Raw genomic sequence first — 26014 nt, forward strand, 5'->3', positions numbered from 1 at the left:
CAGCTCTTTCCTCTTCCCTGTGCAGCAGCACTCTCCTGTGAGCTACTTCCTCTCCCATGTGCAGCAGCCACCCTCTGCTCCTTCCTCTCCCATGTGCAGCAGCGCTCTCCTGTGAGCTCCTTCCTCTCCCATGTACTGCAACGCTCTCCTTTCAGCTCTTTCCTCTTCCCTGTGCAGCAGCGCTCTCCTGTGAGCTCCTTCCTCTCCCATGTGCAGCAGCCACCCTCTGCTCCTTCCTCTCCCATGTGCAGCAGTGCTCTCCTGTGAGCTCCTTCCTCTCCCATGTGCAGCAGCGCTCTCCTGTGAGCTACTTCCTCTCCCATGTGCAGCAGCGTTCTCCTGTGAGCTACTTCCTCTCCCATGTGCAGCAACGCTCTCCTTTGAGCTCTTTCCTCTTCCCTGTGCAGCAGCGCTCTCCTGTGAGCTCCTTCCTCTCTCATGTGCAGCAGCCACCCTCTGCTCCTTCCTCTCCCATGTGCAGCAGCGCTCTCCTGTGATCTACTTCCTCTCCCATGTGCAGCCGCGCTCTCCTGTAATCTACTTACTCTCCTATGTGCAGTAGCGCTCTCCTGTGATCTACTTCCTCTCCCATGTGCAGCAGTGCTCTCCTGTGAGCTACTTCCTCTCCCATGTGCAGCAACGCTCTCCTTTGAGCTCTTTCCTCTTCCCTGTGCAGCAGCGCTCTCCTGTGAGTTCCTTCCTCTCCCATGTGCAGCAACCATCCTCTGCTCCTTCCTCTCCCATGTGCATCAGCGCTCTCCTGTGATCTACTTCCTCTCCCATGTGCAGCCGCGCTCTCCTGTAATCTACTTACTCTCCTATGTGCAGTAGCGCACTCCTTTGAGCTACTTCCTCTCCCATGTGCAGCAGCGCTCTCCTGTGTCCTACTTCCTCTCCCATGTGCAGCAGTGCTCTCCTGTGAGGTACTTCCTCTCCCATGTGCAGCAGTGCTCTCCTATGAGGTACTTCCTCTCCCATGTGCAGCAGCGCTCTCCTGTGTGCTACTTCCTCTCCCATGTGAAGCAGTGCTCTCCTGTGTGCTACTTCCTCTCCCATGTGCAGCAGCGCTCTCCTTTGAGCTACTTCCTCTCCCATGTGCAGCAGTGCTCTCCTGTGTGCTACTTCCTCTCCCATGTGCAGCCGTGCTCTCCTGTGAGCTACTTCCTTTCCTATGTGCAGCAGCGCTCTCCTTTGAGCTACTTCCTCTCCCATGTGCAGCAGCGCTCTCCAGTGAGCTCTTTCCTCTCCTATGTGCAGCAGCGCTCTCCTGTGAGCTCCTTCCTCTACCATGTGCAGCAGCGCTCTCCTGTGAGTTTCTTCCTCTCCCATGCACAGCAGCGCTCTCCTGTGAGGTCTTTCCTCTCCTATGTGCAGCAGCGCTCTCCTGTGAGCTCCTTCCTCTCCCATGTGCAGCAGCGCTCTCCTGTGAGCTCCTTCCTCTCCCATGCACAGCAGCGCTCTCCTGTGAGGTACTTCCTCTCCCATGTGCAGCAGCGCTCTCTTGTGAAGAACTTCCTCTCCCATGTGCAGCAGCGCTCTCCTGTGAGCTCCTTCCTCTCCCATGTGTAGCTCGCTTTACTGTGAGCTCATTCCTCTCCCATGTACAGCAGCGCTCTTCTGTGAGCTCCTTCCTCTCCCATGCACAACAGCGCTCTCTTGTGAAGTACTTCCTCTCCCATATGCAGCAACGCTCTCCTGTGAGTTCCTTCCTCTCTCATGTGCAGCAGCGCTCTCCTGTGAGCTCCTTCCTCTCCCATGTGCAGCAGCGCTCTCCTGTGAGCTCTTTCCTCTCCTATGTGCAGCAGCGCTCTCTTGTGAGCTCCTTCCTCTCCCATGTGCAGCAGCGCTCTCCTGTGAGCTCCTTCCTCTCCCATGCACAGCAGCGCTCTCCTGTGAGGTCTTTCCTCTCCTATGTGCAGCAGTGCTCTCCTGTGAGCTCCTTCCTCTCCCATGTGCAGCAGCACTCTCCTGTGAGCTCCTTCCTTTCCCATGCACAGCAGCGCTCTCCTGTGAGGTACTTCATCTCCCATGTGCAGCAACGCTCTCCTGTGAGCTCCTTCCTCTCCCATGTGCAGCTCGCTATACTGTGAGCTCCTTCCTCTCCCATGCACAGCAGCACTCTTCTGTGAGCTCCTTCCTCTCCCATGCACAGCAGCGCTCTCTTGTGAAGTACTTCCTCTCCCATGTGCCGCAGCGCTCTCCTGTGAGCTACTTCCTCTCCCATGTGCAGCAGCGCTCTCCTGTGAGCTACTTCCTCTCCCATGTGCAGCAACGCTCTCCTTTAAGCTCTTTCCTCTTCCCTGTGCAGCAGCGCTCTCCTGTGAGCTCCTTCCACTCCCCTGTGCAGCAGTGCTCTCCTGTGAGCTCCTTCCTCTCCCATGTGCAGCAGCCACCCTCTGCTCCTTCCTCTCCCATGTGCAGCAGTGCTCTCCTGTGAACTCCTTCCTCTCCCATGTGCAGCAGCGCTCTCCTGTGAGCTACTTCCTCTCCCATGTGCAGCAGCGTTCTCCTGTGAGCTACTTCCTCTCCCATGTGAAGCAGTGCTCTCCTGTGTGCTACTTCCTCTCCTATGTGCAGCAGCGCTCTCCTGTAAACTACTTCCTCTCCAATGTGCAGCAGCGCTCTCCTGTGAGCTACTTCTCTCCCATGTGCAGCAACGCTCTCCTTTAAGCTCTTTCCTCTTCCCTGTGCAGCAGCGCTCTCCTGTGAGCTCCTTCCTCTCCCATGTGCAGCAGCGCTCTCCTGTGATCTACTTCCTCTCCCATGTGCAGCAGTGCTCTCCTGTGAGCCCCTTCCTCTCCCATGTGCAGCAACGCTCTCCTTTCAGCTCTTTCCTCTTCCCTGTGCAGCAGCACTCTCCTGTGAGCTACTTCCTCTCCCATGTGCAGCAGCCACCCTCTGCTCCTTCCTCTCCCATGTGCAGCAGCGCTCTCCTGTGAGCTCCTTCCTCTCCCATGTGAAGCAGTGCTCTCCTGTGTGCTACTTCCTCTCCCATGTGCAGCAGCGCTCTCCTTTGAGCTACTTCCTCTCCCATGTGCAGCAGTGCTCTCCTGTGTGCTACTTCCTCTCCCATGTGCAGCCGTGCTCTCCTGTGAGCTACTTCCTTTCCTATGTGCAGCAGCGCTCTCCTTGAGCTACTTCCTCTCCCATGTGCAGCAGTGCTCTTTTGTGAGGTACTTCCTCTCCCATGTGCAGCGCTCTCCTGTGAGCTCCCTCCTCTCCCCTGTGTAGCAGCGCTCTCCTGTGAGCTACTTCCTCTCCCATGCACAGCAATGCTCTCTTGTAAGCTTCTTCCTCTCCCATGTGCAGCAGAGCTCTCCTGTGAGCTACTTCCTCTTCCCTGTGCAGCAATGCCCTCCTGTGAGCTACATCCTCTCCCGTGTGCAGCAGCGCTCTCCTGTGAGCTACTTCCTCTCCCATGCACAGCAATGCTCTCTTGTAAGCTCCTTCCTCTCCCATGTGCAGCAGTGCTCTCCTGTGAGCTCCTTCCTCTCCCATGTGCAGCAGCGCTCTCCTGTGAGCTACTTCCTCTCCCATGTGCAGCAGCGTTCTCCTGTGAGCTACTTCCTCTCCCATGTGCAGCAACGCTCTCCTTTGAGCTCTTTCCTCTTCCCTGTGCAGCAGCGCTCTCCTGTGAGCTCCTTCCTCTCTCATGTGCAGCAGCCACCCTCTGCTCCTTCCTCTCCCATGTGCAGCAGCGCTCTCCTGTGATCTACTTCCTCTCCCATGTGCAGCCGCGCTCTCCTGTAATCTACTTACTCTCCTATGTGCAGTAGCGCTCTCCTGTGATCTACTTCCTCTCCCATGTGCAGCAGTGCTCTCCTGTGAGCTACTTCCTCTCCCATGTGCAGCAACGCTCTCCTTTGAGCTCTTTCCTCTTCCCTGTGCAGCAGCGCTCTCCTGTGAGTTCCTTCCTCTCCCATGTGCAGCAACCATCCTCTGCTCCTTCCTCTCCCATGTGCATCAGCGCTCTCCTGTGATCTACTTCCTCTCCCATGTGCAGCCGCGCTCTCCTGTAATCTACTTACTCTCCTATGTGCAGTAGCGCACTCCTTTAAGCTACTTCCTCTCCCATGTGCAGCAGCGCTCTCCTGTGTCCTACTTCCTCTCCCATGTGCAGCAGTGCTCTCCTGTGAGGTACTTCCTCTCCCATGTGCAGCAGTGCTCTCCTATGAGGTACTTCCTCTCCCATGTGCAGCAGCGCTCTCCTGTGTGCTACTTCCTCTCCCATGTGCAGCAGCGCTCTCCTGTGTGCTACTTCCTCTCCCATGTGAAGCAGTGCTCTCCTGTGTGCTACTTCCTCTCCCATGTGCAGCAGCGCTCTCCTTTGAGCTACTTCCTCTCCCATGTGCAGCAGTGCTCTCCTGTGTGCTACTTCCTCTCCCATGTGCAGCCGTGCTCTCCTGTGAGCTACTTCCTTTCCTATGTGCAGCAGCGCTCTCCTTTGAGCTACTTCCTCTCCCATGTGCAGCAGCGCTCTCCAGTGAGCTCTTTCCTCTCCTATGTGCAGCAGCGCTCTCCTGTGAGCTCCTTCCTCTCCCATGTGCAGCAGCGCTCTCCTGTGAGTTTCTTCCTCTCCCATGCACAGCAGCGCTCTCCTGTGAGGTCTTTCCTCTCCTATGTGCAGCAGCGCTCTCCTGTGAGCTCCTTCCTCTCCCATGTGCAGCAGCGCTCTCCTGTGAGCTCCTTCCTCTCCCATGCACAGCAGCGCTCTCCTGTGAGGTACTTCCTCTCCCATGTGCAGCAGCGCTCTCTTGTGAAGAACTTCCTCTCCCATGTGCAGCAGCGCTCTCCTGTGAGCTCCTTCCTCTCCCATGTGTAGCTCGCTTTACTGTGAGCTCATTCCTCTCCCATGTACAGCAGCGCTCTTCTGTGAGCTCCTTCCTCTCCCATGCACAACAGCGCTCTCTTGTGAAGTACTTCCTCTCCCATATGCAGCAACGCTCTCCTGTGAGTTCCTTCCTCTCTCATGTGCAGCAGCGCTCTCCTGTGAGCTCCTTCCTCTCCCATGTGCAGCAGCGCTCTCCTGTGAGCTCTTTCCTCTCCTATGTGCAGCAGCGCTCTCTTGTGAGCTCCTTCCTCTCCCATGTGCAGCAGCGCTCTCCTGTGAGCTCCTTCCTCTCCCATGCACAGCAGCGCTCTCCTGTGAGGTCTTTCCTCTCCTATGTGCAGCAGTGCTCTCCTGTGAGCTCCTTCCTCTCCCATGTGCAGCAGCACTCTCCTGTGAGCTCCTTCCTTTCCCATGCACAGCAGCGCTCTCCTGTGAGGTACTTCATCTCCCATGTGCAGCAACGCTCTCCTGTGAGCTCCTTCCTCTCCCATGTGCAGCTCGCTCTACTGTGAGCTCCTTCCTCTCCCATGCACAGCAGCACTCTTCTGTGAGCTCCTTCCTCTCCCATGCACAGCAGCGCTCTCTTGTGAAGTACTTCCTCTCCCATGTGCCGCAGCGCTCTCCTGTGAGCTACTTCCTCTCCCATGTGCAGCAGCGCTCTCCTGTGAGCTACTTCCTCTCCCATGTGCAGCAGTGCTCTCCTGTGAGCCCCTTCCTCTCCCATGTGCAGCAGCGTTCTCCTGTGAGCTACTTCCTCTCCCATGTGCAGCAACGCTCTCCTTTGAGCTCTTTCCTCTTCCCTGTGCAGCAGCGCTCTCCTGTGAGCTCCTTCCTCTCTCATGTGCAGCAGCCACCCTCTGCTCCTTCCTCTCCCATGTGCAGCAGCGCTCTCCTGTGATCTACTTCCTCTCCCATGTGCAGCCGCGCTCTCCTGTAATCTACTTACTCTCCTATGTGCAGTAGCGCTCTCCTGTGATCTACTTCCTCTCCCATGTGCAGCAGTGCTCTCCTGTGAGCTACTTCCTCTCCCATGTGCAGCAGCGCTCTCCTGTGAGCTACTTCCTCTCCCATGCACAGCAGCGCTCTCCTGTGAGGTCTTTCCTCTCCTATGTGCAGCAGCGCTCTCCTGTGAGCTCCTTCCTCTCCCATGTGCAGCAGCGCTCTCCTGTGAGCTCCTTCCTCTCCCATGCACAGCAGCGCTCTCCTGTGAGGTACTTCCTCTCCCATGTGCAGCAGCGCTCTCTTGTGAAGAACTTCCTCTCCCATGTGCAGCAGCGCTCTCCTGTGAGCTCCTTCCTCTCCCATGTGTAGCTCGCTTTACTGTGAGCTCATTCCTCTCCCATGTACAGCAGCGCTCTTCTGTGAGCTCCTTCCTCTCCCATGCACAACAGCGCTCTCTTGTGAAGTACTTCCTCTCCCATATGCAGCAACGCTCTCCTGTGAGTTCCTTCCTCTCTCATGTGCAGCAGCGCTCTCCTGTGAGCTCCTTCCTCTCCCATGTGCAGCAGCGCTCTCCTGTGAGCTCTTTCCTCTCCTATGTGCAGCAGCGCTCTCTTGTGAGCTCCTTCCTCTCCCATGTGCAGCAGCGCTCTCCTGTGAGCTCCTTCCTCTCCCATGCACAGCAGCGCTCTCCTGTGAGGTCTTTCCTCTCCTATGTGCAGCAGTGCTCTCCTGTGAGCTCCTTCCTCTCCCATGTGCAGCAGCACTCTCCTGTGAGCTCCTTCCTTTCCCATGCACAGCAGCGCTCTCCTGTGAGGTACTTCATCTCCCATGTGCAGCAACGCTCTCCTGTGAGCTCCTTCCTCTCCCATGTGCAGCTCGCTCTACTGTGAGCTCCTTCCTCTCCCATGCACAGCAGCACTCTTCTGTGAGCTCCTTCCTCTCCCATGCACAGCAGCGCTCTCTTGTGAAGTACTTCCTCTCCCATGTGCCGCAGCGCTCTCCTGTGAGCTACTTCCTCTCCCATGTGCAGCAGCGCTCTCCTGTGAGCTACTTCCTCTCCCATGTGCAGCAGTGCTCTCCTGTGAGCCCCTTCCTCTCCCATGTGCAGCAACGCTCTCCTTTCAGCTCTTTCCTCTTCCTTGTGCAGCAGCACTCTCCTGTGAGCTACTTTTTCTCCCATGTGCAGCAGCCACCCTCTGCTCCTTCCTCTCCCATGTGCAGCAGCGCTCTCTTGTGATCTCCTTCCTTTCCCATGTGCAGCAGCGCTCTCCTGTGAGCTCCTTCCTCTACCATGTGCAGCAACGCTCTCCTTTCAGCTCTTTCCTCTTCCCTGTGCAGCAGTGCTCTCCTGTGAGCTCCTTCCTCTCCCATGTGCAGCAGCCACCCTCTGCTCCTTCCTCTCCCATGTGCAGCAGTGCTCTCCTGTGAACTCCTTCCTCTCCCATGTGCAGCAGCGCTCTCCTGTGAGCTACTTCCTCTCCCATGTGCAGCAGCGTTCTCCTGTGAGCTACTTCCTCTCCCATGTGAAGCAGTGCTCTCCTGTGTGCTACTTCCTCTCCTATGTGCAGCAGCGCTCTCCTGTAAACTACTTCCTCTCCAATGTGCAGCAGCGCTCTCCTGTGAGCTACTTCTCTCCCATGTGCAGCAACGCTCTCCTTTAAGCTCTTTCCTCTTCCCTGTGCAGCAGCGCTCTCCTGTGAGCTCCTTCCTCTCCCATGTGCAGCAGCGCTCTCCTGTGATCTACTTCCTCTCCCATGTGCAGCAGTGCTCTCCTGTGAGCCCCTTCCTCTCCCATGTGCAGCAACGCTCTTCTTTCAGCTCTTTCCTCTTCCCTGTGCAGCAGCACTCTCCTGTGAGCTACTTCCTCTCCCATGTGCAGCAGCCACCCTCTGCTCCTTCCTCTCCCATGTGCAGCAGCGCTCTCCTGTGAGCTCCTTCCTCTCCCATGTGAAGCAGTGCTCTCCTGTGTGCTACTTCCTCTCCCATGTGCAGCAGCGCTCTCCTTTGAGCTACTTCCTCTCCCATGTGCAGCAGTGCTCTCCTGTGTGCTACTTCCTCTCCCATGTGCAGCCGTGCTCTCCTGTGAGCTACTTCCTTTCCTATGTGCAGCAGCGCTCTCCTTGAGCTACTTCCTCTCCCATGTGCAGCAGTGCTCTTTTGTGAGGTACTTCCTCTCCCATGTGCAGCGCTCTCCTGTGAGCTCCCTTTTCTCCCCTGTGTAGCAGCGCTCTCCTGTGAGCTACTTCCTCTCCCATGCACAGCAATGCTCTCTTGTAAGCTTCTTCCTCTCCCATGTGCAGCAGAGCTCTCCTGTGAGCTACTTCCTCTTCCCTGTGCAGCAATGCCCTCCTGTGAGCTACATCCTCTCCCGTGTGCAGCAGCGCTCTCCTGTGAGCTACTTCCTCTCCCATGCACAGCAATGCTCTCTTGTAAGCTCCTTCCTCTCCCATGTGCAGCAGTGCTCTCCTGTGAGCTCCTTCCTCTCCCATGTGCAGCAGCGCTCTCCTGTGAGCTACTTCCTCTCCCATGTGCAGCAGCGTTCTCCTGTGAGCTACTTCCTCTCCCATGTGCAGCAACGCTCTCCTTTGAGCTCTTTCCTCTTCCCTGTGCAGCAGCGCTCTCCTGTGAGCTCCTTCCTCTCTCATGTGCAGCAGCCACCCTCTGCACCTTCCTCTCCCATGTGCAGCAGCGCTCTCCTGTGATCTACTTCCTCTCCCATGTGCAGCCGCGCTCTCCTGTAATCTACTTACTCTCCTATGTGCAGTAGCGCTCTCCTGTGATCTACTTCCTCTCCCATGTGCAGCAGTGCTCTCCTGTGAGCTACTTCCTCTCCCATGTGCAGCAACGCTCTCCTTTGAGCTCTTTCCTCTTCCCTGTGCAGCAGCGCTCTCCTGTGAGTTCCTTCCTCTCCCATGTGCAGCAACCATCCTCTGCTCCTTCCTCTCCCATGTGCATCAGCGCTCTCCTGTGATCTACTTCCTCTCCCATGTGCAGCCGCGCTCTCCTGTAATCTACTTACTCTCCTATGTGCAGTAGCGCACTCCTTTGAGCTACTTCCTCTCCCATGTGCAGCAGCGCTCTCCTGTGTCCTACTTCCTCTCCCATGTGCAGCAGTGCTCTCCTGTGAGGTATTTCCTCTCCCATGTGCAGCAGTGCTCTCCTATGAGGTACTTCCTCTCCCATGTGCAGCAGCGCTCTCCTGTGTGCTACTTCCTCTCCCATGTGCAGCAGCGCTCTCCTGTGTGCTACTTCCTCTCCCATGTGAAGCAGTGCTCTCCTGTGTGCTACTTCCTCTCCCATGTGCAGCAGCGCTCTCCTTTGAGCTACTTCCTCTCCCATGTGCAGCAGTGCTCTCCTGTGTGCTACTTCCTCTCCCATGTGCAGCCGTGCTCTCCTGTGAGCGACTTCCTTTCCTATGTGCAGCAGCGCTCTCCTTTGAGCTACTTCCTCTCCCATGTGCAGCAGTGCTCTCCAGTGAGCTCTTTCCTCTCCTATGTGCAGCAGCGCTCTCCTGTGAGCTCCTTCCTCTCCCATGTGCAGCAGCGCTCTCCTGTGAGTTTCTTCCTCTCCCATGCACAGCAGCGCTCTCCTGTGAGGTCTTTCCTCTCCTATGTGCAGCAGCGCTCTCCTGTGAGCTCCTTCCTCTCCCATGTGCAGCAGCGCTCTCCTGTGAGCTCCTTCCTCTCCCATGCACAGCAGCGCTCTCCTGTGAGGTACTTCCTCTCCCATGTGCAGCAGCGCTCTCTTGTGAAGAACTTCCTCTCCCATGTGCAGCAGCTCTCTCCTGTCAGCTCCTTCCTCTCCCATGTGTAGCTCGCTTTACTGTGAGCTCATTCCTCTCCCATGTACAGCAGCGCTCTTCTGTGAGCTCCTTCCTCTCCCATGCACAACAGCGCTCTCTTGTGAAGTACTTCCTCTCCCATATGCAGCAACGCTCTCCTGTGAGTTCCTTCCTCTCTCATGTGCAGCAGCGCTCTCCTGTGAGCTCCTTCCTCTCCCATGTGCAGCAGCGCTCTACTGTGAGCTCTTTCCTCTCCTATGTGCAGCAGCGCTCTCTTGTGAGCTCCTTCCTCTCCCATGTGCAGCAGCGCTCTCCTGTGAGCTCCTTCCTCTCCCATGCACAGCAGCGCTCTCCTGTGAGGTCTTTCCTCTCCTATGTGCAGCAGTGCTCTCCTGTGAGCTCCTTCCTCTCCCATGTGCAGCAGCACTCTCCTGTGAGCTCCTTCCTTTCCCATGCACAGCAGCGCTCTCCTGTGAGGTACTTCATCTCCCATGTGCAGCAACGCTCTCCTGTGAGCTCCTTCCTCTCCCATGTGCAGCTCGCTCTACTGTGAGCTCCTTCCTCTCCCATGCACAGCAGCACTCTTCTGTGAGCTCCTTCCTCTCCCATGCACAGCAGCGCTCTCTTGTGAAGTACTTCCTCTCCCATGTGCCGCAGCGCTCTCCTGTGAGCTACTTCCTCTCCCATGTGCAGCAGCGCTCTCCTGTGAGCTACTTCCTCTCCCATGTGCAGCAACGCTCTCCTTTAAGCTCTTTCCTCTTCCCTGTGCAGCAGCGCTCTCCTGTGAGCTCCTTCCACTCCCATGTGCAGTAGCGCTCTCCTGTGATCTACTTCCTCTCCCATGTGCAGCAGTGCTCTCCTGTGAGCCCCTTCCTCTCCCATGTGCAGCAACGCTCTCCTTTCAGCTCTTTCCTCTTCCTTGTGCAGCAGCACTCTCCTGTGAGCTACTTTTTCTCCCATGTGCAGCAGCCACCCTCTGCTCCTTCCTCTCCCATGTGCAGCAGCGCTCTCTTGTGATCTCCTTCCTTTCCCATGTGCAGCAGCGCTCTCCTGTGAGCTCCTTCCTCTACCATGTGCAGCAACGCTCTCCTTTCAGCTCTTTCCTCTTCCCTGTGCAGCAGTGCTCTCCTGTGAGCTCCTTCCTCTCCCATGTGCAGCAGCCACCCTCTGCTCCTTCCTCTCCCATGTGCAGCAGTGCTCTCCTGTGAACTCCTTCCTCTCCCATGTGCAGCAGCGCTCTCCTGTGAGCTACTTCCTCTCCCATGTGCAGCAGCGTTCTCCTGTGAGCTACTTCCTCTCCCATGTGAAGCAGTGCTCTCCTGTGTGCTACTTCCTCTCCTATGTGCAGCAGCGCTCTCCTGTAAACTACTTCCTCTCCAATGTGCAGCAGCGCTCTCCTGTAAGCTACTTCTCTCCCATGTGCAGCAACGCTCTCCTTTCAGCTCTTTCCTCTTCCCTGTGCAGCAGCACTCTCCTGTGAGCTACTTCCTCTCCCATGTGCAGCAGCCACCCTCTGCTCCTTCCTCTCCCATGTGCAGCAGCGCTCTCCTGTGAGCTCCTTCCTCTCCCATGTGAAGCAGTGCTCTCCTGTGTGCTACTTCCTCTCCCATGTGCAGCAGCGCTCTCCTTTGAGCTACTTCCTCTCCCATGTGCAGCAGTGCTCTCCTGTGTGCTACTTCCTCTCCCATGTGCAGCCGTGCTCTCCTGTGAGCTACTTCCTTTCCTATGTGCAGCAGCGCTCTCCTTGAGCTACTTCCTCTCCCATGTGCAGCAGTGCTCTTTTGTGAGGTACTTCCTCTCCCATGTGCAGCGCTCTCCTGTGAGCTCCCTCCTCTCCCCTGTGTAGCAGCGCTCTCCTGTGAGCTACTTCCTCTCCCATGCACAGCAATGCTCTCTTGTAAGCTTCTTCCTCTCCCATGTGCAGCAGAGCTCTCCTGTGAGCTACTTCCTCTTCCCTGTGCAGCAATGCCCTCCTGTGAGCTACATCCTCTCCCATGTGCAGCAGCGCTCTCCTGTGAGCTACTTCCTCTCCCATGCACAGCAATGCTCTCTTGTAAGCTCCTTCCTCTCCCATGTGCAGCAGTGCTCTCCAGTGAGCTACTTCCTCTCCCCTGTGCAGCAATGCTCTCCTGTGTGGTACTTCCTCTCCCATGTGCAGCAGCCACCCTCTGCTCCTTCCTCTCCCATGTGCAGCAGCACTCTCCTGTGAGCTCTTTCCTCTCCTATGTGCAGCAGCGCTCTCCTGTGAGCTCCTTCCTCTCCCATGTGCAGCAGCGTTCTCCAGTGAGCTACTTCCTCTCTCATGTGCAGCAGCCATCCTCTGTTCCTTCCTCCCCCATGTGCAGCAGCGCTCTCCTTTGAGCTCCTTCCTATCCCATGTGCAGCAACGCTCTCCTGTGAGCTCCTTCCTCTCCCATGTGCAGCTCGCTCTACTGTGAGCTCCTTCCTCTCCCATGCACAGCAGCGCTCTTCTGTGAGCTCCTTCCTCTCCCATGCACAGCAGCGCTCTCTTGTGAAGTACTTCCTCTCCCATGTGCAGCAACGCTCTCCTGTGAGCTCCTTCCTCTCTCATGTGCAGCAGCGCTCTCCTGTGAGCTCCTTCCTCTCCCGTGTGCCGCAGCGCTCTCCTGTGAGCTACTTCCTCTCCCATGTGCAGCAGTGCTCTCCTGTGTGCTACTTCCTCTCCCATGTGCCGCAGAGCTCTCCTGTGAGTTCCTTCCTCTCCCATGTGCAGCAATGCTCTCCTGTGTGCTACTTCCTCTCCCATTTGCAGCAGTGCTCTCCTGTGAGGTACTTCCTCTCCCATGTGCAGCAGTGCTCTCCTGTGTGCTACTTCCTCTCCCATGTGCCGCAGAGCTCTCCTGTGAGTTCCTTCCTCTCCCCTGTGCAGCAATGCTCTCCTGTGTGCTACTTCCTCTCCCATTTGCAGCAGTGCTCTCCTGTGAGGTACTTCCTCTCCCATGTGCAGCAGTGCTCTCCTGTGTGCTACTTCCTCTCCCATGTGCAGCAGTGCTCTCCTGTGTGCTACTTCCTCTCCCATGTGCAGCAGTGCTCTCCTGTGTGCTACTTCCTCTCCCCTGTGCAGCAATGCTCTCCTGTGAGCTCCTTCCTCTCCCATGTGCAGCAGTGCTCTCCTGTGTGCTACTTCCTCTCCCATGTGCAGCAATGCTCTCCTGTGAGTTCCTTCCTTACTCATGTGCAGCAGTGCTCCTCTGTGAGCTACTTTCTCCTGTTTCCATGTGAAACCCCCTTTCCCATTTGCAACCTCCCCTTCCATGCACATGTTTTCACTCTTTCCAGGTGGATTTTGAAGAAAGTGTGACACTGAAGTGTTTCTGCATTAAGCCATTTGTTGACCCAGTTGTGGATGACAGTAAGTGTGGACCATTTTCTTGCTTTCCCTAGAGAGATTTACATTTTTTTATGAGATTCATTTATTATGGAAAAAAAGTGATAGATTTAAAACACATTTCCATCGATTTTCCCCCCCCCCCACATACACAAACACCCACACACACACACACACCACACACACACACACACACACACACACACACCACACACACCCCCACACATACACACACACTATACACACACACACACACACACACATACACACACACTATACACACACACACCCACACCCACACATACACACACACTATACACACACACACCCACACATACACACACACTATACACACACACACACACACACACACACATCATTTCAATGGGCCACTACACTTACCAAAACTCTCCATACTCCCCTAAGTGTGTTCTCATCTTCTGATGTCACATGACCCCTCCTCCATACCGCCCAACTTTTTAGATGAGAAAGAGGGACATTTAAGCCACACCCCTGATCACACCCCAGACACACCCCTAGTCACGCATTCCATAAAGATTTCATAAGAAAAATATGTTGTTTTATAATTCAAACCACACTGGTCCTTTCTATCCTCCTTCATGTTAACATTTGAAAATTAGTACCGTATATTAGTATATCAATTTAAAGGATGGGAATACAGTTTAGAGTCAATCAAACACATTTTTTAGTAGAGATATATATTTATTTACATAAAAAGAGGGACAAAGTCCTGAAAGAGGGACAAATGAGGAGGAAAGAGGGACAGGGCTCCTAAAGAGGGACTGTCCCTGCGAAAGAAGGACATTTGGGAGCTATGCTCCTCCAAGTGGATGGCACTCCCCTCCCTCAACTCCTCTCTACTGTCTGGATGCAGCATTCATCCTCAGACCACACCTCCTCCCCTAAGAAACGGGAATGGAGTCTGAGCTGTAGTTTGGCTGTGCTCTGCAAGACTTCAGCTGAGACTTTAGTTAAAATTGGATAGGTGCTTTATCTTATCACACTATACTCGACCCAGCTGAAATACAGTATGTAGTGTATCTGTATAGTATGGAGGAGCTGTACCGTTCAGGAGGTCTGCTGAAGTGACCGCTACACTCGGGAGCAGATTTATACCATTCTGTCAAGTGAATGGCAGTGCAGCCACTGTTCATAATCATCATACAGGATTGTCTTTAGTGGTAATTTAATGGACAATCCTGGATCCAGTGAAAATGGACATTGTGAATGAGCTCATAGTAGAGCGTGAGACAGTTCTGCTGTCTGTTGGTCCACTGCCATCTTCTCTGTAAAATGGTCTGACAGCAGACCTCACTTGAATGATCATTCCTAATTGTCTCCACTAGGAATGTAAAATAATCTGTACAGCCGTCTTCCCAAGGTTGCTGGCCTCTCTCTAAAGGAGGAGGTTAGGGGTAGGCATCAGGATGTGCAGTGGTTGGGCTGTAAAATGGGGGGGTATAAGGCCAACAATAAAGAACTTTAGGCCTCAGAGGGGTTTTCAGGAAAACAGGGATTAGCGGGGATTTATCCATTGAAAGAGACCCGAATGGAGGAGGAGCAAAAACTATATATCCTATATGGTGTAGTAAATACTAGTATAAAGTGGTAAAAAAAATGCCTTGATAAAGGGTAATACTCACAATGGTGCGTTAACTTTAAAGAGGAACTCCAGTGAAAATAATGTAGTAAAAAAGTGCTTTATTTTTACCATAATTATGTATAAATGATTTAGTCAGTGTTTGCTCATTGTAAAATCTTTCCTCTCCCCAATTTACATTCTGACATTTATTACATGGTGACATTGTTACTGTGGGCAGGTGATGTAGCTGCTGCTTGATGTTTTGGCTGTTAGAGACAGCTGTAAACAGCTAATTCCTGTCTGTGAACCTTGTTACATTGTAACAAACTGCCAAAAGTACCGCGGTCCCAGAGCTTCTTGTGGGAGGGGTTTCAGCACAAAATCAGTCATACAGCGCCCCCTGATGGTCTGTTTGAGAAAAGCAATATATTTCTCATGTAAAAGGGGGTATCAGCTACTGATTGGGATAAAGTTCAATTCTTGGTTGGAGTTTCTCTTTAAGGCAACCACTGTGTAGGCCAGTCAGAGAACAGACCCAACCGATTTGACTTAAAGCGGAACTGTAAAGTACCTGTAAAACAAACAGTTTCACTTACCTTTCCCAAGCCCCCAGCAGCCGTCCTGTCCCGCGCCGGTCCGGCCCAAACCTCTGTTCTCCCGCGCCAGCTACTTTCATTACCGCTGTCGACGGCAAATGCACCTGCGCGCCCCAGTCTATGCGAAGCTTTCTTTGCTTTCCCGCCCACTATAGCACTCTGCGCTATCAGCGCAGCATGCTATTGCGGGCTGGAACGCGAAGAAAGCTTCGCATAGACTGGGGCATGCAGGCGCAGTTGCCGCGGTAACTAAAATAGCCGGCACAAGAAAATGGAGGCTCAGGCAATACCGGCGCGGGACAGGACGGCTGCTGGGGGCTTGGGAAAGCCCCAGGAAAGTGAAACTGTTTGTTTTACAGGTACTTTACACTTCCGCTTTAAAAAATCTCTCTTTCTCTCTGTAGTTGCTAAAAGCAGGGCTTAGTGGGCAGTAGGTAATATAAAAAAGTACAACAGAGGCACTGACAAGAATAAAATACACGAAAAACAGTTTAAAAGGGGAGGTAGTGGTGAACTTACCTCCCAACAGAAAACACTAAATATCTTATAGAACAAAAACAATTTGTATTGGATTACACTCCACTTTGCAATGCGTTTCGCAGTTATAATCGGTTTCTTCAGGCAAAAAAGACTGTTGTGAATCTCTGTAGCACAAGGCGTCTTTGCCTTGTGAGCCCTCTTTGTATTTTATTACAAATTCACTGCACAGCCAGTATGTGGCGCCCAATCCACGCAGCACTGAATCAACACATACCACTGAAAGGACCCCTTCACAAGCTGATACAAAGGATGACTTTGCTGATCCAGTGGCTTGGGGGATCCATTCAGCATGGTTTGCAGAGATAACCTGTGATCCTCTGTTTATGTGGACCATTGTGCTCCGGGTCACAAGCTTCTCTAGATGAAAGCCGGTGTTTTAAAAAAAATTGGGAGGATTTAAACATTAAAAAAAAAATCAGTCCCTGTAGCTTTATGAAATTGTTACTGCTAGTCAACATTTCTCTGATGGAGAGGTTTATTGGTAGCCCCAGCAGACTTCTAGGAAAGATGTTTGGTTGGGATTTGTGTTGCAAATCTGTGTTGACACAAGAATGCCCCTTTGCTTCTTTTGTCCCCAGAGAAACGCCGGCTCCAGGGACTCTCAGACTTTCTCACCGAGATCGCTCGCAAAGAGCTGGAGACCCTGGACAACAAGATTCCTTCCTGCAGTGTCATCTACATGCCCCTGGTGAGGAATGCACACAGTATAATGCATTCCCAAAACATTTCTATGGAGGAGGCTGAAAAGAGGAGCAATCAATCTTACTGGCGGTATTGTGTCCACATCTGTGCAGTAACTGTCACTCAAATATCTGCAGCTTCTCCCTGATGACTCCTACTGAAAAATACTGTGGTTACATTTCTGTTGCCTCATAGCTGAAATTTGAATCTCGTGCTAGTTGCATTTTCTCCGACATCATTTGTCTTGGGGCGTGAGCCCACTAACAAGTCAGTGTGACAGATGCTTAGAAGCAGACACAACTGTGTTAGTGGGCTCAGGTTGTTGTAGCTAGTTGTGATGACATGACCATGGGTTGTGTTTTAACCAGGGCTGTGGAGTCAGTCCAAAAATCCACCGACTCCGACTCCTCAGTTTAGGATTCCACCGACTCCTCGACTCCGACTCCTCGACTCCGACTCCTCTAATTTGCATATTACAATTTTGCTGATTAAAAGTATGTAACATGAAATTCGTCTCTTAACTGCCAACGCTTAGGAATTTTACAAGACAACTGAAGTGAGAAGGATATGTAGACTACTATATTTATTCACTTTAGACTAAAACTAGTCCTTGGTAAGAGTACTTATAAAAGGTACAAACCGGAACAAAGAACATCTATCAGGCCCTAGGCAATGTAACTGTGGGTACATGTAAGAGTGATGTGCAGGTACTCTGCAGGGGAATGAGGAGATTGTAAACAGACAACACCTCTGTGTTCAATGTGCACAGCATTCTCAGTGGATTCCCTGCAGCTCTGTGGGGAGTGCATATGTAGAGTATAGTACTACTGTGTAACAAAGTAAACCTGAGACAGATGAAATTAAAGTTTTATACATACCTGGGGCTTCCTCCAGCCGCCTTCAGGATAATAAGTCCCTCGTTGTCCTCCTCCACCACCTGGATCTTCTGCTAGGAGTCCAGGTACTTGAGCCAGTCGGGCGTAGTGCGCATGCACATACTCCGCCGCCAGGAGCATACTACACCTGTGCAGCACTATTGCGCAGGTGCAGAATGTTCCTGGCTGTGGGAGCGACATGCGGCCGGACAGCGCTGACTGGCTAAATTACCAGGACTCATAGCAGAAGATCCGGGTGGTGGAGGACAGGGAGGGACTGATTAGCCTGTAGGGGGCTGGAGGAAGCCCCAGGTATGTATAAAACTTTACTTTTCATCCGTCTCAGGTACCCTTTAATTTGTAGTCACCAAACCAAATTTTAACAACATATGAAATTATTTGATTTCATGAGCCAAGGGAGTGCATACATTTGCATAAATCAGCATCAATGCAGAATTATTTCCATCTCATTGACCATCTCTATTAGTGACACAGCTACACATCAGGCTTTATTCTTACAGCATAGATGTTATTTAGTATATATAAGAGATTCCTGTGTACACATCATATATACAGTCACAATCAGATATGTATATCTGACCTTAAAAATACAGGGACTGCTTTATTGAAGCAGCACAAGTAACTAATTTTGATTGGTTTATTTCATTTTTGTGGACTAAGCACAGCTATTACTGTATATATACTGTATATATACATTATTTTTAATGACTATTATCTGAGAAATAGAACATTTTATCATTTTCTATTTTAATTACAGTTACAAATTCATTAGGAGTCGGAGTCGGTGCATTTTTTCCCGACTCCGACTCCAGGCACCCAAAATTGCCCGACTCCACGACTCCGACTCCACAGCCCTGGTTTTAACCTTCACAGGATGCAGAAGTAGACCAGTCAATAATTGAACACTATTATAGGAGAAAATATTTGGGAGAAATCTAAAATGATTTCCGAGACTCTGTAACAAAATGTTCAGCCCTATTTCTTCTATCCTATAAGTTCCTATACCAGTTCTAATGTGGTCTGTCTTACTGCAGCCTTTCCTAGTTGCACAGTGGCTGTATTATCTCTGTTATATAATCTAATCTTCTTTCCTTTGTCAGCTTAGTTGACTCAGGCAGGAATGTGCTGCTCTGCTGTGATAGGTAGAAGTTACACACACCCTCTCCACGCTCCCTCCAGGCTCTGTATGAGTCACAGACTGAGCTTCTCTCAGCCTATCACATGCTGGTTAGCAGCCATGTTTTTTGTCTGTAAACACTGCCTAAAACTGGCAATTACAAGCCGGGATTGCAGCAGGGAGAGGCAGAAACAGCACAGAGGGGCCCAGGAGAACATAATGAATAGAATGGTATGTTTTTTATTGTAAGAATATTAGAGTACAGATTCTCTTTAACTCAGCACCTTGGAACCAAATTAAAAGTGGACCTGAACTTTTGCACAGCACATAAGGAAAACAGAGAAATGCACCCTGTGTGTATTCAGAGTGCTTAGCCTGTCTAACTCCCCCTCATCTGTGACTAATCACAGTGTAATTTGATCTCTCAGCTGTGTCCGCTGGCTGCCCTGGTAGAGCAGCTAATTTGTGAACAAACACAGAATGTTAACACTATGACTGCTTCCATGAAAGCAGGAAGTAGACAAACCACAGATTTATTGCAGGATTTGTATCAGCTGTAACAAAGTAATGTTTTTCTTTAAAGGTTGTTATGCTGCTGTTTATATTTTAGAGCAGAGAGAAAGCTCTGAGATCAGGTCTGCTTTGACAATCTTAACTGGCTCCCCCTTTGGAATTTGACATATACTGGCCCTTATTAAATTCACTGTTTCTCCTAAGTTCTCTCCTAGGAGATATTTTTTTTTATCTTCTGTTTAAAATAACTTTTCAGCACCCTGCAAAAGTACCAAAACATTGGTGCAAATGTGCTGTCAAAATTATTCTCCGTCTTTTCTTGCTTGCTGTTGGCTTAAAGTGGACCCAAATTGAAAATACAAGATTTCAAAAATATAATCTATTTTCTAACTTATAATAATAAATAGCAGCCTTTTTTCAGCTGCATGATGACAAATATGGAAATATTTTACATTTATTGGAGGAACCCCTCCCTTCCTTTCATATTGACGGGACAGAATCCGGCAGACTGGTGGAGGAGATAAAAAAACAAAAACAAAACACAGGCTGCTACTGATGATGTCACAGGGGAGGTGATCTCAGCTTGTGTGAGATTTCACATAGACGACACCCCTGTGAGGGAGGGTAGCTGATGACAAACACACCCGTGATCTAAAACCTCCTACTAAGCTCAGAAGTAATGACTACCACCTGTATAACCCTAGTTATGAAAAGAGAAGGGTAAAAAACATGCACAGAAATGCTCATAGGCTTGAAGGAGTGTTTATTTACCTTTCTATGTGTCAGAGTGGTGCAACTAAATATTTTGAATTAAAAAATGTTTGGTTTGGGTCCGCTTTAACCTGTAGACTGCCGCCAATGTCTATAGGTGATCTGTGTTTTCGCATCTTTATGCCACAGAAATAGATTTTTAATACAAAACTACTTCCGCCAACAGTGGAAATCTATAGGCATTTTTGTACCCCCGTATTCCTGTGCCACAGACATCTAAAAAGCATTTAGTAGAAAGTTTTGACTCGGTGCCAACTTTCTACTTTACTTAAAATATGCAAATAATTCTAAGCTGATGTAGAAATATGCAAATGTTACTGCAAAACTATACAGCTTGAATATAGACAAGTGAAATGCTTTCACTGCAAGATCTGATGACTCCATTTTACAAGAGATTTTTATAGGAAGTACTGTATATTCTGGTGTATAAGACTACTTTTTAACCCTTGAAATTCTTCTGAGAAGTCAGGGGTCGTCTTATACGCCGGGTATCACACGCCCTATCCTGTTACCGCCTCTCAGATCTCACTGCTGAGGATTGTAGTGAAGTGGCGCAGGCGCACATGTGCGAGATCTGAGAGGCAGAGGAGGAGGTAAATAGATGAAAGTGGTGTGTTTTATGGGCACAGTGCGATCTATTCTTCCATACCGCTCTGATAAACAGGGAGACAATGAGAGCTGACCAATCCACTTAGGAAAAGGTAGTGTTGAGCAATCCAACCAGTCAATCGCCTATATACTGATATATACTGGGTACCGCATACAGTACAGCACCAGTATCTGTTCATACATAGCACCAGTATATGATGTTTTTTATTTGGTGTGCTTTGGAAGAGGGGTAGTCAGTCTTATACGGCGAGTATACCCCAAACTCTATATTTCATCTGGAAAAGTTGGGGGTCGTCTTATACGCCGGAATATACGGTATAATTCAGTATCATAATTCTTTCGCACCTCAACAACAATCCTACTGACTGATTTGGACTTTGGTAGATGTAGATTTGGACAAGGCGTTTAATAAACACAATACAAATATAGCTGGCACTGGCGTGTAGCTTTTGTGAGAAATAGCTGGCAGTCTGAGGGTTAAAAGGCATCTTATTGATAAGATGTGAAAATACCACTTAGGAGAAAACTTTGGAGAAAAGTGAATTAGATCAAGCCCATTATTTTTCGTTCTGATAGTCAGTGCAAAAGGAAAAGGGTATGTCTATATTGTTTGAAAGATACCAGAGCTGAGCCATACGGGGGGAGGGAACAGGTATGTATATGAAGTACTCATGCTCATCGCTTCCCCTGTTCACCTCCTCTCTTGTGCAAATGCCCCCGGCTGCTCCTGGTCGGGAATTAGTGCACTGGCCCGGCTGCGCAAGTCCTGGATCGCTCACACATGCAAACTATGTTGTGCGCATGACGTCATGACTACTGTATGTCATGTGCAGAGTTCTCCTGGCTGCGGGAGCTCGATCATGCAGCTGGGCTAGCGCCTGCTCATGCAGCTGGGCTAGCGCCTGCGCATTGATACCTGACCAGGAAGTAGATGCTGGGGGCATTTGCGCAAGAAAGGAAGGGAACGGAGAAGAACGGCGGGATAGGCATGAGGACTACTTCATATACATGCCTGCTATCCCCATTGTTACTGTATGGTTTAGTTCTGATATCCTTTAAATCTCCTCTGCAGCAGCATTCTCTTGCTTCATATGTGACAGATAAGGGTAAAAAGGAGTTCTATTCACATAAAGAGAAATTGATTTGATATGCATTCCTGCAGGTTTAAGATAAAAATGATCCCTGTAAATCTGTGGCACTGTAAATCTTGGTATGCAGGAATGAGCCTGGAAAAGCAACATTCCTTACAGTTTCCACTCATTTGACAAGTGAATGTCTCTTTACTAAAACCAAAATCAGCTGCATAACTTCCAGTACAGAGTCACTGCGGAGCATTGTGTTCCAAAGACAAGACAACACTGTCTTACAGCGCTATTACAGTGCTAGCATTTCTTCCACATGACTATGGATGGTCATTTAGATGCAAAAAATTCCAAATTGATGCAAGAGTATGTAATTGTTGTATGCAAATTAATGCAGCTTGAAAATAGACCATTCAAATCCCACCTTGTTGGGATATCATTTTGTCTATTTTCAAGCTGCTTAAAGCAACCTTGAAGCAAGGGGGGGTAAAAGTACTTAGATTAGAGAATCACCTAAGAAGGAAGGCTATGGCTCACATAGAGTCTTCCCTGTCCTATCTCCCTGTCCTCGTTCCAGCGCAGTCCCTCCAGTGAAATTATTCTACCTGCAGGTAGTGTCCCCGAGTATTTCTGAAATCAAGCCGATCAGTAATGTGCACATGCAAGTCTGCTCATGTGCAGTACTCAGGGCCGGTTCTATGTGCAGCACATGCAAGTCTGCTCATGTGCAGTACGCAGGGCCGGTTCTATGTGCAGCACATGCAAGTCTGCTCATGTGCAGTACGCAGGGCCGGTTGTAGACTTTCTGCTGCCTGTAGCAAACTTTGGAGGATGTGCCGCCCCACCCCCCTGAAACCCATATATCCCCCATTATATATACCCACCAAATAAACACTATCACCAGCGAGAGATCACCATAGCCAGCCAGAGGGACGTGACCAATCAGGTTGGGGTGCTGGCACCAAACTGGCCAATCACAGCCGTCCGGTGCTCTTTTTGTTAACCTCCCTGGCGGTAACCCCTCTCCCCAGACCCCGTGCGCTGCCTGGCCAATTAGTGCCAGGCAGCGCTGAGGGGTGGATCGGTACTCCCAATGACGTCGGTGACGTCATCCCGCCTGTCGCCATGACGACGGGGGAAGAAGGTCAGACTCCTCGTTCTTTGAACGGGATTTCCTGATCGAAGCGGATGGGGAGATGCCGCTGCACAGCGGCTATCATATAGCGAGCCCTGGGCTCGCTACATGATTTAAAAAAAGAAAAATTAACAAAAAACTGCTGCGCTGCCCCCTGGCGGTTTTTAATATACCGCCAGGAGGGTTAACTGCTGCCGATGGTCTTGCAGGTGGGACTACAGCACCTTGGGCCAATCACTGCACTTGATCAGTAGCAGTGACCTGTCAGATGTCACTGGCCATGGTGATCTCTCACGGGAGATGGGGTTTTACAGTAGCATGCCCTATGGTGACCAGTTGAATGAGTACAGGGTTTCCCGGATGCGTGGATGAGGAGGGTATTGTATGCTAGGAAGGCGGGTGGGAGAGCGGAGAGGAGGCAGGCACCAGGTGGCCCAAACTGTTTGTCCAAACTCCGCCCCTAGATTTTGCTGCCTGAATCATGTGATTCAGGTGGCTTCATTGTAGGTTCGCACCTGGCAGTACGGAATGCTTTTAGAAAAAACAATGAAAACCTTGAGAATCCATCATGAGGAGATGGACTATTCCAAAACCGGTTGGTTCTGTTTAACTGCTTACTTTTTTTTTGCTGGAGTGGTCCTTTAATTATCTTCTATTTGTATTAATGATCTTTATGTCTTGATGTATATCCTAATAGATGCTTTGAAATACTTGTAGCTGTTGTAAAAGACCTCCTGTGTGTGTATCGTACCTGGCAGCAGAAAGTTAGTATAGATTGTCACCTGTGTCACTCCTGTCTCTGTAAAGTGACATCTCCTCTCCTGCAGCTTGGATACCTCCTCTCCATAGAGCGGCTCCCCTCCATGCAGGAAAGTGGAGACTTTGAGATTGAAGGCTTGGAGTTCATGGTAAGATATCATCAGTGCTTATACACTCTGCTGTATATAAAGCTACAAGTATATCACACACTATAATCTGCCAGTTCCCACTCTTACCAGAAGTCATGCTGGGGGGAGGGGGTATTTATAAAGGTGCGGTGGGGCACATTACTGCTTCTGCATCATGTATTTATGTAGACACCACTTCATCACCTTTAAGATAGCAAATGCCATTATACTGTGGCATGGTGAATGAGCATATGGCCAGGAGGGGGAGCAATCCCATGCCACTGAGGAGTCTGACCTTCTGACCCCTTCCAAACTCAAACCATACTTACCTCTATGCACATCCTAACCCACCTATCCAGCCATTACTATTGCCTGTGAGTAGGGATGAGTGCACAGGTTATACGGAATTCCGAATTCAGGCTTTTACATTGGACTAAGTCGATTTCCAGTTGAAAGTCATTGTTCATGGAATGCCAACACATAAATTCCAGGACATTTGTGTAATATGCACAAACTTTTTTTTTTTTTTGCATAAATATAATTATTATTTAATATTTATATAGCACCAGTATAGCTAACTGTACCTCACAATCTGTTCCCTACCATAGTCATGTGTTCATCCATATCTAGGGCTAATTTAGGGGAAAGCCAAATAGCTTACCGGTAAGTTTTTGGGATGTAGGAGGAAGCTGGAGTGCCCGGAGGAAACTCACGCAGACATAGGGATTCAAACCGGGAATCCAGCGCTGCAAGGCGAGAGTGCCACACACTATGCCACCATTCTGCTCAAAATGATTAACAAAAAAATGTGTAGTGACCATGCTGAGAGGGACATAAAAGCGGAAATGCTATGAGAAAAATTGAAAATTCAAAGTGAAATTGTAATTTATTGTGAACAGATTATCTCAAGTAATTTAGGGTTAGTGCGAAAATATATTCACAGTACATTACAATTCTGCAATTCCGTAATGCAAGCTCAAAGTTTGTTAAATTTGATATTAGTTCAGAATTCCGTGCAAAATATCAAAGTTTCGATGGAATGGAAATTTGGCCATTTTGATCATCCCAAAATGTAGGAATCGTTCAGAATGGCATTTTAGTGTACTCAATACTGACTGAGGGCTGCTTCACACATGGGTGCTTTTAGGCCTTGTTTACATTATAAATTACAAGCGCTAAGCACTTTTTTAGCGCTTTTGTATGCGCTTTTCCCAGCGCTTTCTAAGCTATTTTCGATTTAGTAGAGCTCTTTTGTAAGGGCTTTTATGTGGTGATTAGCGTTTTTTTTTCTTCAGTCAACTCTTTGATCTGGAACTGAATCTCTTTAATGTTCATTTTTTAAAAAGTGCTCACAAAATCGCTTTTTCAAGCACTTAGCGATTTTCCTATACCTTGCATTGAAGCGCAAATGCTCAGGAAATGGTGCAGGAGCCGCGTTTGCGATTGGAAAAAAAGTTCATCACTCATGTGAGACCGCTCACATTGAGATTCATTGCACAAACCAAAGCTTAAAAAAAAACGAAAGTGCTCATAGTGTGAACAAGCCCTTAATGATCTTATCATGGATGAGGATCAGCAAAGTGCTGTGACAAATGTATCTTTATGGGATCATTCTCACTGCAGCGCTGCATGCAGCATTTTGCCAGAGATCGGGATGTGATTTTGGTTCTCACAAACTGCAATCACCAAAAGATGGCTGAAATGTCATTGGCCGTATCACAGTAGCTGGGTGATTGCGATTTGTGTTTTCTGATCCAGCCCTCAAGGTACTGAAAAGAAGGGAATCTGGGATGGTGCATTCAGAAACCCTACTTATGCCGAACACGGCACTTCAGCACCCGGTGCAGTGGACAGGGTCACAGGGAATTCGGCATAATTTGGGCTTCCTTTGAGGAAGCATTGGAGTCACATGAAGGGCGATGCGGACCACAACTCCGTCATCATTCAATAGCTTGGGTGCTGAAGTGCGCTGTTTGGTATAATTCGAGTTTCCACATGCAGAATCCCGAATTTGAACACCAACACTCAGTGGTGTAGCTAAAGAGCTCTGGGCATCAGTGCAAGTTTAACATGGGCCCCCCAAGCATTCTATACATAACAATTCATATGGCGCCACAAAATCTGCCAAAGACAGGCAAGCAGAGGAGAGGAACAATGTAATAATGATTAACATTATTGAAAGCATATATAGCAGTGATCATTAGCATAGCACTATTGAAAGCTGATACTGCAGTTGAGGGAGGGCCCCTCTTGTCCAGGAGACCGGTGCGGTCCCAACCTCTGCACTCCCAATTTCTATGCCACTGCCAGCACTACTACTACAAGTACTGCTTTAGTAGTAATCTGTTCATGGAGCAGTCTACACATCTGCTTTGAAACAAATGGAGTTTTAGACTTTTTTTTTCTGTTCAATAAATATTGGATGTTTTTTATTTCCAATATATCCTCTACAGAGATCTGCTCTGAATATCCAAATTCACCATTATGTATTATTCCCCAGTGCCTTTGCATGACTGTTTGTTTTCCTCTTCATGTCATTATTTCCCTTACTGTACTGCCCTCTGCTGTTCAGGAACAAGATTCAGAAAATGATTACCGTATTTTGCAAAATATTTTATAGATATGTATTAATATATGATATATTTATTAATATACAATATTATTATATGTTATCATTCCAC

The 26014-nt window shown here is 49.8% G+C and overlaps 1 protein-coding gene across 9 annotated transcripts in view; it reads left to right on the top strand.

Moving 5' to 3' along the window:
- Nucleotides 1-26014, top strand: part of MSH5 (mutS homolog 5) — a 216587-nt gene that overhangs the window by 161671 nt on the left and 28902 nt on the right. For all 9 annotated transcript variants that reach the window (XM_068250397.1, XM_068250402.1, XM_068250400.1 and 6 more), the window contains 3 exons: nucleotides 12855-12927; nucleotides 16221-16330; nucleotides 23274-23354. In XM_068250397.1, the coding sequence (XP_068106498.1) occupies nucleotides 12855-12927; nucleotides 16221-16330; nucleotides 23274-23354 (264 nt within the window). The remainder of the gene's footprint in view (nucleotides 1-12854; nucleotides 12928-16220; nucleotides 16331-23273; nucleotides 23355-26014) is intronic.

The sequence above is a fragment of the Hyperolius riggenbachi genome, chromosome 8 (genome assembly GCF_040937935.1).
Source record: "Hyperolius riggenbachi isolate aHypRig1 chromosome 8, aHypRig1.pri, whole genome shotgun sequence".
NCBI lineage: Eukaryota > Metazoa > Chordata > Amphibia > Anura > Hyperoliidae > Hyperolius > Hyperolius riggenbachi.